The 15,935-nt window shown below is 48.1% G+C and overlaps 1 protein-coding gene across 1 annotated transcript in view; it reads right to left on the bottom strand.

Annotated features, from left to right (window-relative positions):
* Positions 1-15,935, bottom strand: part of LOC311150779 (calmodulin-regulated spectrin-associated protein 2-like) — a gene marked incomplete at its 5' end in the record, with an annotated part of 87,568 nt that overhangs the window by 3,973 nt on the left and 67,660 nt on the right. Inside the window, 12 exons of the mRNA XM_084188308.1 lie at positions 5,621-5,717; positions 6,292-6,500; positions 7,084-7,220; positions 10,108-10,780; positions 11,543-11,723; positions 11,941-12,175; positions 12,521-12,661; positions 12,793-13,435; positions 13,594-13,966; positions 14,099-14,121; positions 14,284-14,380; positions 14,577-14,667. Of these exons, the coding sequence (XP_084044434.1) occupies positions 5,621-5,717; positions 6,292-6,500; positions 7,084-7,220; positions 10,108-10,780; positions 11,543-11,723; positions 11,941-12,175; positions 12,521-12,661; positions 12,793-13,435; positions 13,594-13,966; positions 14,099-14,121; positions 14,284-14,380; positions 14,577-14,667 (2,900 nt within the window). The remainder of the gene's footprint in view (positions 1-5,620; positions 5,718-6,291; positions 6,501-7,083; positions 7,221-10,107; positions 10,781-11,542; positions 11,724-11,940; positions 12,176-12,520; positions 12,662-12,792; positions 13,436-13,593; positions 13,967-14,098; positions 14,122-14,283; positions 14,381-14,576; positions 14,668-15,935) is intronic.

The following is a 15,935-nucleotide window of genomic DNA, read 5'->3' as shown; positions in this document are numbered from 1 at the left end:
CATGGAGCAGCTATCATGAAATAGCTAGTCTGGAGCAGTTATCATGAAGTAGCTATCATGGAGCAGCTAGTCTGGAGCAGCTATCATGAAATAGCTAGTCTGGAGCGGTTATCATGGAGTAGCTATCATGGAGCAGCTAGTCTGGAGCAGCTATCATGAAATAGCTAGTCTGGAGCAGCTATCATGGAGTAGCTATCATGGAGCAGTTAGTTTGGAGTAGTTATCATGGAGCTGCTAGTCTGGAGCAGGTATCATAGAGCAGTTATCATGAAGCAGTTATCATCGAGCAGGTATCATGGAGCAGCTTGCATGGAGCAGCTATCATGGAGCAGCTAGCATGGAGCAGTTATCATGAAGCAGCTAGTCTGGAGCAGGTATCATGAAGCAGCTAGTCTGGAGCAGGAATCATGGAGCAGCTATCATGGAGCAGCTATTCTGGAGCAGTTATCATGAATCTGCTATCATGGAGCAGCTAGCATGGAGCAGTTATCATGAAGCAGCTAGTCTGGAGCAGGTATCATGAAGCAGCTATCTGGAGCAGGTATCATGAAGCAGCTAGTCTGGAGCAGGAATCATGGAGCAGCTATCATGGAGCAGCTATTCTGGAGCAGTTATCATGAATCTGCTATCATGGAGCAGCTAGCATGGAGCAGTTATCATGGAGCAGCTAGCATGGAGCAGTTATCATGGAGCAGCTAGCATGGAGCAGCAATCATGAAGCAGGTATCATGGAGCAGCTAGCATGGATCAGTTATCATGGAGCCGCTAGCATGGAGCAGTTATCATGAAGCAGCTAGTCTGGAGCAGGTACCATGGAGCAGCTAGTTTGGAGCAGCAATCATGAAGCAGGTATCATGGAGCAGCTAGCATGGATCAGTTATCATGGAGCCGCTAGCATGGAGCAGTTATCATGAAGCAGCTAGTCTGGAGCAGGTACCATGGAGCAGCTAGTTTGGAGCAGTTACCATGGAGCAGCTAGTCTGAAGCGGATATCATGAAGCAGCTAGTCTGGAGAAGCTATCATAAAATAGCTATCATGGAGCAGCTAGTCTGGAGCAATTATTTACATTTTAGTAGACGCTCTTATCCAGAGCGACTTACAGTTAGTGAACACATATATATATATATTTTTATACTGGCCCCCCGTGGGAATCGAACCCACAACCCTGGCATTGCAAACACCATGCTCTATCAACTGAGCTACATCCCTGCCGGCCATTCCCTCCCCTACCCTGGACGACGCTGGGCCAATTGTGCCGCCCATGAGTCTCCCGGTCGCGGCCGGCTGCGACAGAGCCTGGATTTGAACCAGGATCTCTAGTGGCACAGTTAGCACTGCGATGCAGTGCCTTAGACCACTGCACCACTCAGGAGTACATGGTACAGCTAGCATCGAGCAGTGTCATGGAGCAGCCTCAGAGCAGCGCTACAGCCGAGAAAGAGCAAAGTCGGTCAGGCAGAAAGCGGAGCAGAGGCAGGAAGCTAAAGGCATCATGTATGAATTGAGGCAGAAGCAGCTGTGGTACTGAGGAGAATGATTCTGCTGTTTTAAAATAGGTCATTGGCCATCATTTAACTGATACAGCATGCATGTGAAATAACATCTATTATCAATCAATCAAATGTATTTTATATAGCTCTTTTTACATAAAAAACATATAGATGTGTTCTCTATGTCTCAGTTCATACTTAGAATTTATGTTAGTATACTGTATGTGGCTTGCTCAAACATTATCAAAAAATATATGCAAGTTCTTTAAATAAACTCAGCAAAAAAAGAAACGTCCCTTTTTCAGGACCCTGTCTTTCAAAGATAATTTGTAAAAATCCAAATAACTTCACAGATCTTCATTGTAAACACTGTTTCCCATGCTTGTTCAATGAACCATAAACAATTAATGAACATGCACCTGTGGAACGGTCGTTAAGACACTAACAGCTTACAGACGGTAGGCAATTAAGGTCACAGTTATGAAAACTTAGGACACTAAAGAGGCCTTTATACTGACTCTAAAAAACACCAAAAGAAAGATGCCCAGGGTCCCTGCTCATCTGCGTGAACGTGCCTTAGGCATGTTGCAAGGAGGCATGAGGACTGCAGATGTGGCCAGGGCAATAAATTGCAATGTCTGTACTGTGAGACGCCTAAAACAGCGCTACAGGGAGACAGGATGGACAGCTGATCGTCCTCGCAGTGGCAGACCACGTGTAACAACACCTGCACAGGATCGGTACATCCGAAACATCACACCTGCGGGACAGGTACAGGATGGGAACAACAACTGCCCGAGTTACACCAGGAACGCACAATCCCTCCATCAGTGCTCAGACTGTCCTCAATAGGCTGAGAGAGGCTGCACTGAGGGCTTGTAGACCTGTTGTAAGGCAGGTCCTCACCAGACATCACCGGCAACAACGTCACCTATGGGCACAAACCAACCGTCGCTGGACCAGACAGGACATGCAAAAAGTGCTCTTCACTGACCAGTCGCGGTTTTGTCTCACATGGGGTGATTGTCGGATTTGCGTTTATCATCGAAGGAATGAGCGTTACACCGAGGCCTGTACTCTGGAGCGGGATCGATTTGGAGGTGGAGGGTCCGTCATGGTCTGGGGCGGTGTGTCACAGCATCATCGGACTGAGCTTGTTGTCATTGCAGGCAATCTCAACGCTGTGCGTTACAGGAAAGACATCCTCCTCCCTCATGTGGTACCCTTCTTGCAGGCTCATCCTGACATGACCCTCCAACATGACAATGCCACGAGCCATACTGCTCATTCTGTGCGTGATTTCCTACAAGACAGGAAGGTCAGTGTTCTGCCCTACAAGACAGGAAGGTCAGTGTTCTGCCATGGCCAGCGAAGAGCCCGGATCTTAATCCCATTGAGCACGTCTGGGACCTGTTAGATCGGAGGGTGAGGGCTAGGGCCATTCCCCCCAGAAATGTCCGGGAACTTGCAGGTGCCTTGGTGGAAGAGTGGGGTAACATCTCACAGCAAGAACTGGCAAATCTGGTGCAGTCCATGAGGAGGAGATGCACTGCAGTACTTAATGCAGCTGGTGGCCACACCAGATACTGACTGTTACTTTTGATTATTTTGACCCACCCTTTGTTCAGGGACACATTATTCAATTTCTGTTAGTCACATGTCTGTGGAACTTGTTCAGTTTATGTCTCAGTTGTTATCTTGTTATTTACACATGTTAAGTTTGCTGAAAATAAACGCAGTTGACAGTGAGAGGACGTTTCTTTTTTTGCTGAGTTCTGTCAGATGGGGAATTTTTTTGTAAAAGTGAATTGATTGATCAATCTGGACTGTGATGCAGCAGTATAAACATAAAAGCTAGATCAAAGTCTAGGGCCTTGGCTGGTAGAGGGAGCCCTTACTAACCTTCCCTTTCTCTCTTTGGGAGAGCTTAAAAAGAAAGAGATATGGCCTCTCACAGTGCCTAGTTTACTGCTTCTGGGGGGTCTGTGCAAAACAGAGGGGAAAACAGAGGAGAGAGAGACAGGAATAGAGCGAGGAAAAGAGAGAGCAGGAATAGAGCGAGGAGGAGAGAGACAGGAATAGAGGAGGGAAGAGAGAGACAGGAAGAGCGAGGAGGAGAGAGAGCGAGGAGGAGAGAGAGACAGGAATAGAGCGAGGAGGAGAGAGAGACAGGAATAGAGCGAGGAGGAGAGAGACAGGAATAGAGCGAGGAGGAGAGAGACAGGAATAGAGCGAGGAGGAGAGAGACAGGAATAGAGCGAGGAGGAGAGAGACAGGAATAGAGCGAGGAGGAGAGAGAGAGGAATGAGCGAGGAGAAGTGAAACAGGAATAGAGCGAGGAGGAGAGAGAGACAGGAATAGAGCGAGGAGGAGAGAGACAGGAATAGAGCGAAGAAGAGAGTGACAGGAATAGAGCGAGGAGGAGAGAGAGACAGGAATAGAGCGAGGAGGAGAGAGACAGGAATAGAGCGAGGAGGAAGGAGAGACAGGAATAGAGCGAGGAGGAGAGAGAGACAGGAATAGAGTGATGAGAGAGAGAGAGGAATAGAGTGAGGAGGAGAGAGACAGGAATAGAGCGATGAGGAGAGAGAGACAGGAATAGAGCGAGGAGGAGAGAGAGAGGAATAGAGCGAGGAGGAGAGAGAGAGGAATAGAGCGAGGAGGAGAGAGACAGGAATAGAGCGAGGAGGAGAGAGACAGGAATAGAGCGAGGAGGAGAGAGACAGGAATAGAGCGAGGAGGAGAGAGAGAGGAATAGAGCGAGGAGAAGTGAAACAGGAATAGAGCGACGAGGAGAGAGAGAAAGGAATAGAGCAAGGAGGAGAGAGAGACAGGAATAGAGCGAGGAGGAGAGAGAGAGGAATAGAGCGAGGAGAAGTGAAACAGGAATAGAGCAAGGAGGAGAGAGAGACAGGAATAGAGCGAGGAGGAGAGAGAGACAGGAATAGAGCGAGGAGGAGAGAGAGACAGGAATAGAGCGAGGAGGAGAGAGAGACAGGAATAGAGCGAGGAGAAGAGAGACAGGAATAGAGCGAGGAGGAGAGAGAGAGACAGGAATAGAGCGAGGAGGAGAGAGACAGGAATAGAGGGAGGAGGAGAGACAGGAATAGAGCGAGGAAGAAGAGACAGGAATAGAGCGAGGAGAGGAGACAGGAATAGAGCGAGGAGGAGAGAGACAGGAATAGAGAGAAGAGGAGAGAGACAGGAATAGAGCGAGGAGGAGAGAGAGAGGAATGAGCGAGGAGAAGTGAAACAGGAAGAGCGAGGAGGAGAGAGAGACAGGAATAGAGCGAGGAGGAGAGAGACAGGAATAGAGCGAAGAGGAGAGTGACAGGAATAGAGCGAGGAGGAGAGAGACAGGAATAGAGCGAGGAGGAGAGAGACAGGAATAGAGCGAGGAGGAAGGAGAGACAGGAATAGAGCGAGGAGGAGAGAGACAGGAATAGAGCGAGGAGGAGAGAGAGACATGAATAGAGCGAGGAGGAGAGAGAGAGGAATAGAGTGAGGAGGAGAGACAGGAATAGAGCGATGAGGAGAGAGACAGGAATAGAGCGAGGAGGAGAGAGAGAGGAATAGAGCGAGGAGGAGAGAGAGGAATAGAGCGAGGAGGAGAGAGAGACAGGAATAGAGCGAGGAGGAGAGAGACAGGAATAGAGCGAGGAAGAGAGAGACAGGAATAGAGCGAGGAGGAGAGAGAGAGGAATAGAACGAGGAGAAGTGAAACAGGAATAGAGCGACGAGGAGAGAGAGACAGGAATAGAGCGAGGAGGAGAGAGAGACAGGAATAGAGCGAGGAGGAGAGAGAGAGGAATAGAGCGAGGAGGAGAGAGAGACAGGAATAGAGCGAGGAGGAGAGAGAGAGGAAGATTAAGATGCAGAGGTTAAGATCCAGAGTGAAAACAGTTCTGATTGCTTTACATAGACAAGTCATAAGACACATTAATGTCCTCTTGAAGGCGTATTCATGCTTTTGATGCTCTTTAAGGCCTTGGTTGTATCGTAGCCAGCCTGGGTGCCAGTCTGTTTGTGCTCAAGTCAACTCCTTTGACATTGTCATGCCAAAATAGTTGGCTAAACCAGGAACAACATAACTGTATGGTCATTTTAATCAGGCAATAGCTGGCCTCACCTGGGGGTCCTCTTATCTCCCGAGTTGCTGTCATTGTCGGCCAGGTTGAGGGAGGCCAGGGACATACTGGAGATTGAGAACCCACGCGGTCGAGTACCTGGACGAGGTAAACACAGAAGACATGTTTGAGTGTGTGTGCGTGTGAATATGTGTGTGTACTAAATACACATCTATGTGTAAAGTGAGCATGTGCATAGAGTGTGTGTGCGTGTGTATCTATCTATAGTGTGTGTGTGTGTGGTATGGTTTTACTATCCTTGTGGAGATACCCGAGCCTACAATGTGAAAATATGTCTGTGCCCTTGAGCAAGGCACTTAAGCCTAATTTGCCCCAGAGGTGCCGTACTACTATGGCTGACCCTGTAAAACAACACATTTCACTGCACCTATCCGGTGAATGTAACAATAAAAAAATAAAACATATAAAAAATATTTTAACAAATATTTTAATTTGTCGGTCCCCACAAGAAAAAATGCTATTTAAGGACTAGGGGTTAGATTTAAGGTTACAATTAGGGTTAGGGTTAGTTTTAGCGTTAAGTTTAGGTTAAGGGGTTAGGGAAAATAGGATTTTGAAATGGAATACATTTTTGGTTCCCCACAAGGATAGTAAAACAAACACGTGTGTGTGTGTGTGTGAATCTGTGTGCATACTGTAGTGTGTGTGTTACCTGTGCCTCTGACGGGGGGCTTGGGTGACTCCATGACATCCCTGTGGATGGATTTGGGGCGTGGCTTCTTTTTAAGACTTCCATGGCGGGGCCTGACATCCATATCCTCCACCTGCTTCAAATGCTTCCTCCTCATGTACTCATTCTTTATGTAATCTTTCCTCTGCTTTTCATCCTCTCTCTTCTGCTGCTCCTCCTCTGCTTTCAGCCTAGGGAAGAGGGACAGGAGAGATGACAGGCTTCAATACATCTGTGGGATTACCAAATAAGAGGGAAGTTACTAAGGGGTGGATTTTCACTTAGTCACCCATTGACATCATTGCATGACTACATTCCAATTGGATGTTAGGATTCACCACTCTCTGAATAAAAGAGAAGTAGCTTGGGTCTGAAACCAACCCCGAACGGTACTTTTCAGACTCCCTAAAGGTAAATTTACAGACCTCCTAAAGGTAGTTTTCAGACTCCCTAATAGTAGTTTTCAGACTCCCTAAAGGTAGTCTTCAGACTCCCTAATAGTAGTTTTCAGACCCCCTAAAGGTAGTTTTCAGACTCCCTAATAGTAGTTTTCAGACCCCCTAAAGGTAGTTTTCAGACCCCCTAAAGGTAGTTTTCAGACTCCCTAAGGGTAGCATTCAGACCCCCTAAAGGTAGTCTTCAGACTCCCTAAGGGTAGCATTCAGACTCCCTAAAGGTAGTTTTCAGACCCCATACAGGTAGTCTACAGACCCCCTAAGGGTAGTTTTCAGACCGGGCATAAGAGTGGGAAAGGCCCTGAAGGTGCAGACTGACCGTGCTTCCTCCTTCCTCTGCTCCAGCTCCAGCTCCAGCTGCTGTTTCTTCTCCTGCGTCTCCTTCTCTCTCCTCTGTCTCTTCTCCAGCAGAGCAGCCCTCTTCACCGCCATGTCCTCCTCTCCCTTCCCATCGTCCTGGAGGGGTACGGGGTGGAGACAGAGTCAGAAATAGGTTGGTAAACTGTTTTTGCATTTCAGAATTTAAATGGCTGCCATGTTGACACCAAAGTTCTACTTAAGAGTGGAAATTGTAATCTTCTTGTCATGGAACGATTGGTGCCAACATGAAGGCTAGTTTACAGAACTTCGTTTTTTTGAAGCTCCAGAGACTAAATGAGATCAGACAGCATTGTCACATCCTCTCACTTCAAAGATCGCTCATCAAGATCGGTCAAATGTACAGTGAGGGAAAAAAGTATTTGATCCCCTGCTGATTTTGTACGTTTGCCCACTGACAAAGACATGATCAGTCTATAATTTTAATGGTAGGTTTATTTGAACAGTGAGAGACAGAATAACAACAACAAAAATCCAGAAAAACACATGTCAAAAATGTTATAAATTGATTTGCATTTTAATGAGGGAAATAAGTATTTGACCCCTCTGCAAAACATGACTTAGTACTTGGTGGCAAAACCCTTGTTGGCAATCACAGAGGTCAGACGTTTCTTGTAGTTGGCCACCAGGTTTGCACACATCTCAGGAGGGATTTTGTCCCACTCCTCTTTGCAGATCTTCTCCAAGTCATTAAGGTTTCGAGCCTGACGTTTGGCAACTCGAACCTTCAGCTCCCTCCACAGATTTTCTATGGGATTAAGGTCTGGAGACTGGCTAGGCCACTCCAGGACCTTAATGTGCTTCTTCTTCAGCCACTCCTTTGTTGCCTTGGCCGTGTGTTTTGGGTCATTGTCATGCTGCAATACCCATCCACGACCCATTTTCAATGCCCTGGCTGAGAGAAGGAGGTTGTCACCCAAGATTTGATGGTACATTGCCCCGTCCATCGTCCCTTTGATGCGGTGAAGTTGTCCTGTCCCCTTAGCAGAAAAACACCCCCAAAGCATAATGTTTCCACCTCCATGTTTGATGGTGGGGATGGTGTTCTTGGGGTCATAGGCAGCATTCCTCCTCCTCCGAACACGGCGAGTTGAGTTGATGCCAAAGTGCTCGATTTTGGTCTCATCTGACCACAACACTTTCACCCAGTTCTCCTCTGAATCATTCAGATGTTCATTGGCAAACTTCAGACGGGCCTGTATATGTGCTTTCTTGAGCAGGGGGACCTTGCGGGTGCTACAGGATTTTAGTCCTTCACGGCGTAGTGTGTTACCAATTGTTTTCTTGGTGACTATGGTCCCAGCTGCCTTGAGATCATTGACACGATCCTCCTGTGTAGTTCTGGGCTGATTCCTCACCGTTCTCATGATCATTGCAACTCCACGAGGTGAGATTTTGCTTGGTGACCCAGGCCAAGGGAGATTGACAGTTATTTTGTGTTTCTTCCATTTGCGAATAATCGCACCAACTGTTGTCACCTTCTCCCTAAGCTGCTTGGCGATGGTCTTGTAGCCCATTCCAGCCTTGTGTAGGTCTACAATATTGTCCCTGACATCCTTGGAGAGCTCTTTGGTCTTGGCCATGGTGGAGAGTTTGGAATGTGATTGATTGATTGCTTCTGTGGACAGGTGTCTTTTATACAGGTAACAAACTGAGATTAGGAGCACTCCCTTTAAGAGTGTGCTCCTAATCTCAGCTCGTTACCTATATAAAAGACACCTGAGAGCCAGAAATCTTTCTGATATAGAGGGGGTCAAATACTTATTTCCCTCATTAAAATGCAAATCAATGAATCAATTTTTTTACATGCATTTTTCTGGATTTTGCTGTTGTTATTCTGTCTCTCACTGTTCAAATAAACCTACCATTAAAATTATAGACTGATCATTTCTTTGTCAGTGGGCAAACGTACAAAATCAGCAGGGGATCAAATACTTTTTTCCCTCACTGTATGTCAGGGGGAATTCAGGCATACATTCCATCATGGCAGATGTATATGACCAATTTTAACCAGTTAAAGAGTATGTTGTACAGTGGAGGCTTGATTGAGTTGTGTCTGTTGAAAGTTGATAGTAGCTTCCAGCAAATATACTGGGTAGCTGTTAGCTATCCCATCTGTTAGCTATCCCATCTGTTAGCTATCCCATATGTTAGCTATCCCATCTGTTAGCTATCCCATCTGTTAGCTATCCCATCTGTTAGCTATCCCATCTGTTAGCTATCCCATCTGTTAGCTATCCCATCCGTTAGCTATCCCATCTGTTAGCTATCCCATCTGTTAGCTATCCCATCCGTTAGCTATCCCATCTGTTAGCTATCCCATCTGTTAGCTATCCCATCTGTTAGCTATCCCATCTGTTAGCTATCCCATCTGTTAGCTATCCCATCTGTTAGCTATCCCATATGTTAGCTATCCCATCTGTTAGCTATCCCATCTGTTAGCTATCCCATCTGTTAGCTATCCCATCTGTTAGCTATCCCATCCGTTAGCTATCCCATCTGTTAGCTATCCCATCTGTTAGCTATCCCATCCGTTAGCTATCCCATCTGTTAGCTATCCCATCTGTTAGCTATCCCATCTGTTAGCTATCCCATCTGTTAGCTATCCCATCTGCAGTGGCAGCTCTGTTGGCTCCATTCTCCTAGCATAGCTCAGCAGTCTACTGCTCTAGCATTACTAGGTGAGCAGTTTCATCCTTTGACCTAGAGACTGTACACACAATTACTGTCCCTGACCCAGAATAAGTAATGGTTCATGAGTCATCCCATAGTTCATGTGGCAGACACATAGTTCTGTATGAACATTATACTGTCCTGTTGATTTTACAGTACATACACTGTATACGTAACTTTCATATTTTATGATTATAACAAAAATGGATCAATCAACACATTCAACATTTTTGAGTCGTGACATGCTAAACACAGTACTTGTACATTCATCTCACAATTCTGAAATTCCTACCTTGTAGAAGAACCCACAGCACATTTTCTGGTCCTCTCCGCACAGCTCTCCACTCGTCTCCAGACCCTGTCCTCCCAGAGGCTTCAGCGTGGACATTGGTACTTCTACCAGGTCTCTACTGGGCTGGAAAAGCACCTCTGCCAACTTCTCCGTCCTTCTTCCATTTCTCCTCTCCTCCTTCCTCTCCTCCTCTCTCTCTTTGGCTGGCTCTTTAGTGGGCGAGGAGGGATGAGCGCCTGCACTCCTTATCCCCGCAGCCGCTACCTCTGTCTCTGTCTCAGGTTGCTTATTTTGGTTCTGGGGCTCCTCTGCTCCGCCTGTGGTCCCTCTCTCCTTGCCCCCTTCTGTGGCCCCAGGACCCTCATCGTGTCCCAGGTAGGCAAAGGATGTGACCTGGGTCTGGCTGGGGGAGAAGCGTCGTAGCCTGGGCAGACTGTCCACGGACGTGGGGGTGTTGAGCATCCGTCTTAAGGGGGTTACCTTGAGCTCGCTGGGGCGTGGGGTACGGGAGGTGTGAGGGGTGCTGGCGTGGAAGGAGGCTGGTCGGCGCTTGAGGCCACTAGGGGAACGGTGGGGGGCGCGGGGGGAACCACCGGCAGAGGACAGGATGGGGGACAGAGACCCCACGGACCCCCGGCCGGTTACACTGTTGCTCCGGAGATCCCGGAGCTGCCTGTTGAGAGTTGAAATTTGGAATTCAATTTTTACAATGATAACTAACCAAGCAATATTAGTATTGCGATAATTGATCTGTTATCACAATTAATTAGGGATAACAGTATGATGACACATGGTTTTCGTCTAAATATCATGCCATTCTTATGTACCATTTATGTGTATTGATTATCATACCTGTGTGTGTGTGTGTGTGTGTGTGTGTGTGTAGGTATATGTGTGTGTGTGTGTATGTGTGTGCGTATGTGTGTGCGTGTGTGTGTGCGTGTATGTGTGTGTGTGTATGTGTGTGCGTGTGTGTGTGCGTGTGTATGTGTGTGTGTGTGTGTATGTGTGTGCGTATGTGTGTGCGTGTGTGTGTGCGTGCGTGTGTGTGTGCGTGCGTGCGTGCGTGTGCGTGTGTATGTGTATGTGTGTGCGTATGTGTGTGTGTGTGTGTGTGTGTGTGTGCGTATGTGTGTGCGTGTGTGTGTGCGTGTGTGTGCGTGCGTGTGTATGTGTGTGCGTATGTGTGTGCGTATGTGTGTGCGTGTGTGTGTGCGTGTGTGTGTGCGTGCGTATGTGTGTGCGTATGTGTGTGCGTGTGTGTGTGTGTGTATGTGTGTGCGCGTGTGTGTGTGGGTGTGTGTGTGTGTATGTGTGTGCGTGTGTGTGTGTGTGTGCGTGTGTGTGTGTGTGTGTATGTGTGTGCGTGTGTGTGTGCGTGCGTGCGTGTGTGTGTGTGTGCGTGTGTGCGTGTGTGTGTGCATGTCAGTGTTACCTGTGTGGTGAGGGCGCTGGAGGAGGTATGACCCAGGCTTGTTGCTGTTCCCTCATAGCCATGATCCTGTCCTGCTGCTGGGCCAGCCGCTGCATCTCCGTCTGCAGGAACCCCAGGGACGTGTTCAGCCTCTCGATGGAGCTAGTGTACTCAGCCAGGTCCACCTCTCCACCCCCTAACCCTGGAGCAAGACACAGCGGACACGTGTACTTTATAAGGTAAGGTAAAACAGTACATATCCTGTAGTTTGACTGCTCTCTAGCCTGGCCCTCTATCATTTTGTGATAATGGTCAATGGTCATTGTCGAGCCAAAATGGGCAACAGCACAAACAGAGCTGGGACCAGGCTCGTTTTTATTGAACCTTTATTTTGACAGGAAGCTATAGTGGTGACCCACCTGCACCCTCCTCGCAGGGGGACTTGGGAGCTGCTCCGTCGGGCTTGCACCTCTCTGCCCGGCCCAGACTGCCTGACGGGGTGAGGAGGGGGTCCGGGGAGGGTTTGTCCAGGTCTGGGCCCCCAGGGATGGGGCTGGGGCTGGTGGGCGAAGGGGTGACCCCTTTCCGTCTCACCACGTTGAGGAAAGCTGTCCGGCCCATCTTCTGACGATGCCGGGTGAACGCTGCCTCCACCTGAAACAGTGACAAAAATTGTTGACTATTTCAACACATTTTTTTATAACCAATGAACATGCTGGCTTAGTATGCTTAATTATCCAACAAGATGATGGTTCAAATGAAGTGATTTATGTTTGATTAGGTTTGATAACTAACTCAAATCATTTGATTGGACTGTTCCTTTAAAAACCCGTAGTAGCTCTTCAGGACCGTTGTTTTGTTCTTTGTCTGACACGATACTCAATCACCCAAGTAAAAAGTGCACTACTTTTGACCAGAGCCCTATGGAAATAGGGAATAGGATGTCATTTCAGATGCAGCCAAAGAGAAGAAGCTCTCAGAAGCTGAACTAGCCTATACCTTCTTTTTCTGGGCCTCGATGGCTCTGCGTTTCTCCTCCAGCTTCATCTTCAGGTGCACCATCTCTGACGACAGCAGGTGGGTGTGGTCTCTGGTAGGGGGCGTGGCCGGGCTCTGGGCCGGGTGGGCTGGGCTTGAGCCCTGTGAGGGGGAGAGAGAGAGTGAAGTTGAGAGAGTGGGAAGAAGAGAGAGAAACACAGAGTAGAAAAAGGGAGTTAAGAGAGTGAACAGAGTAATAGATCAATGGAGAGAGAGAGAGTTTCTCTACTGACCTCAGGCGTGGCAGTTTGTGTAGGGGGCGTGTTTGGAACATTGAGCTCGGAGCTCTCGGGGGTGGTCCCTCCACTGCTCCGCCCCTCAAGCTTACGAAACTTCTGCTCGGCGAAGCTGGTCATGCGAACCACACCTCCGCTGGGCACGTGGGACAGGGGGGCGGGGGGCACCGGGCTGGGGCATGGGCTGCTCCTCTCTCCCCTTTCTCCATTCCTGTCTCCGTTCCTCACCCCCCTCTCTCCATCCCCCTCTGGTAGGGGACAGGATCGGGTCATAGCCTCATAGTCAGGGTCTATATCAGAGTAGTCCCTGAGAGAAGAGTTGTCCTCATCCAAACTCTCCTGGATGTCCTCCGTCCTCACGTGGATCCCTGTGTCCACCTCATCCGTAGAGGCGGAGTTGGGGTCGGCCTCATCTGCCCGGGCCTTAGCCGATCCTGGGTAGTCGTCAGGGTCGTCCCCTGGGTCTGGAGGTTCGGCTCCATCATGGAGGAAGAAGCCGTTGGCCCCGGGCCCCAGGCTGCCGTGGGGCCTCTCTGTGTCATGGATGATTTTCAGGGCCTCCTCGATGCTCGGCGGGGTCGACAGGCTGACGGGGCTGCTGCCGCCATTGCCGTTCTCTGGGAGAACGCCATTGGAATATCTAGATTAACAGACGGGTATGATAATTTATTAGACACGTATCCATAGCATCTAACAGTTAACATGTATGTAACATATTTACATTCAATATATATGTCCACCTTGCAGACATTAAAACCCACAACTCTCATGTACTACCAACAGAGCCATCAGACGTACCTGCTCTGGTTCCTGTGTGGCTGAGTCTGCCCGCGCCCCAGTGCTTTATGGGAGTTGTAGTTTAGTGAGTCCCTGTCGTAGTCCTCCTCAGGTATGTGTCCGGCGCTGCAACCCTGACCGTTAACGCTGACCGGCTGAAAGGGGAGTTGGCGCCTCATGCCCCCCCGAGGTGCGTGGTGAACTTTGAACTCCCCCAGGCCCTCTGTGCTGGCAGAGCGGGTCATGCCTCGGAGGGAAGGACCCCGACAGGGAGGGGCGCTAGGGTCCCCTTCCAGAGGAATCTCAAAGGAAATGCCCCGAGGCCGTCTGTCCTTAGGCCACGTCCCCACACAGCCGTCCACATAGGACATGGACGCCGACCTCTTTATCACACCTGCCAGGAACAAGGAAATCGATTAGCTCCACTCACACAGAGAACCAGTAGTAGTTCAGATTCTTCAGCCAGATAAGACAAAGGACTGTTTGTGATTCTGAGGAGAGGGGTAGGTAGTTCCTGTGTTCTTACCTGAAGCAGAGTCTGGTTGAAGCCTGAGAGTGGGGGGGGGAGAGAGAGTATTCTGATAAAGCTCAAGAGCATAACTCCTGTAACTGCTGAGTTGAACTATGCTGGACCTTTCATAACCTTGTTCAATAAGAGAACATTTAATAACTACAGGTCGTTATATTTGTCCACTCAATATTAAATCATACTTGTTGTCTTCTGGGCTGTCAGGTCTGTCCCCAAAGTCCTGTTTGGCTGGGCTACACATAGCACCCATAGTCCTGGATGAATGGGCAGGATCCCACGCTGGGTACAAACAAACACCAATCATTCTTCAGGATTCTCAAGTCAATAAAGGTCTGTGACGTGATCTGAGTTCTGGTGAAAACTGATATGTGTGATATGTGATATATGATATAATGTGATATGCAAATGCAGTTGATTATCTTCATAATCCCAATCATCATCATCCTTTTTGGCTTTCCCACACCAATATCCTTACCTTGTGGGTCAAAGACTCTGGGCTGTACAAACGAAGGCTTCACCACTTCAAACCACCAGAACAGCTCTGCCATAAACACCAGGTAGTTACTCTGCAACAGGACAAAACACAGCATAAACATCAGGTAGTTACTCTGCAACAGGACAAAACACAGCATAAACATCAGGTAGTTACTCTGCAACAGGACAAAACACAGCATAAACACCAGGTAGTTGTTCTGCAACAGGACAAAACACAGCATAAACACCAGGTAGTTGTTCTGCAACAGGACAAAACACACCATGAACACCAGGTAGTTGTTCTGCAACAGGACAAAACACAGCATAAACACCAGGTAGTTGTTCTGCAACAGGACAAAACACACCATGAACACCAGGTAGTTGTTCTGCAACAGGACAAAACACAGCATAAACACCAGGTAGTTACTCTGCAACAGGACAAAACACAGCATAAACACCAGGTAGTTACTCTGCAACAGGACAAAACACAGCATAAACACCTGATAGTTACTCTGCAACAGGACAAAACACAGCATAAACACCAGGTAGTTACTCTGCAACAGGACAAAACACAGCATAAACACCAGGTAGTTGTTCTGCAACAGGACAAAACACACCATAAACACCAGGTAGTTACTCTGCAACAGGACAAAACACAGCATAAACACCAGGTAGTTGTTCTGCAACAGGACAAAACACACCATAAACACCAGGTAGTTACTCTGCAACAGGACAAAACACACCATGAACACCAGGTAGTTACTCTGCAACAGGACAAAACACAGCATAAACACCAGGTAGTTGTTCTGCAACAGGACAAAACACACCATAAACACCAGGTAGTTACTCTGCAACAGGACAAAACACACACACACAAGTTAGATACGGGGAGAGGAAATGTAATACACCCAAATAACTGCATTTGTCCAGAAGGTGTCTCTGTTGAGACAAGTCACAGAGGATGCAACATCTTGTATAGTGGCTGGTAGATTACATTTAAGTCATTTAGCAGACACTCTTATCCAGAGCAACTTACAGGAGCAATTAGGGTTAAGTGCCTTGCTCAAGGGAATATCGACAGATTTTTCACCTAGTCGGCTCAGGGATTAGAACCAGCGACCTTTCGGTTACCGGCACAACGCTCTTAACCACTAAGCTACCTGCCGCCCTAGATCAATGATGAGGTCAGGGATAGCAAGTAAAGCTGCCTCCAAGCTACCTTTGTTGCTAAGTAACTGAGTGTGTGTGTGTGTGTGTGTGTGTGTGTGTGTGTGTGTGTGTGTGTGTGTGTGTGTGTGTGTTGGTGTTGGTCTGTGTGTGTGTGTGTGTGTGTGTGTGTGTGTGTGTGTGTGTGTTATTG

This window comes from Coregonus lavaretus (genome assembly GCF_964263955.1).
Source record: "Coregonus lavaretus genome assembly, chromosome: 23".
Taxonomy (NCBI): domain Eukaryota; kingdom Metazoa; phylum Chordata; class Actinopteri; order Salmoniformes; family Salmonidae; genus Coregonus; species Coregonus lavaretus.
The sequence above is the reverse complement of the archived record's forward strand: the minus strand, read 5'-3'. Positions and strand labels throughout refer to the sequence as shown.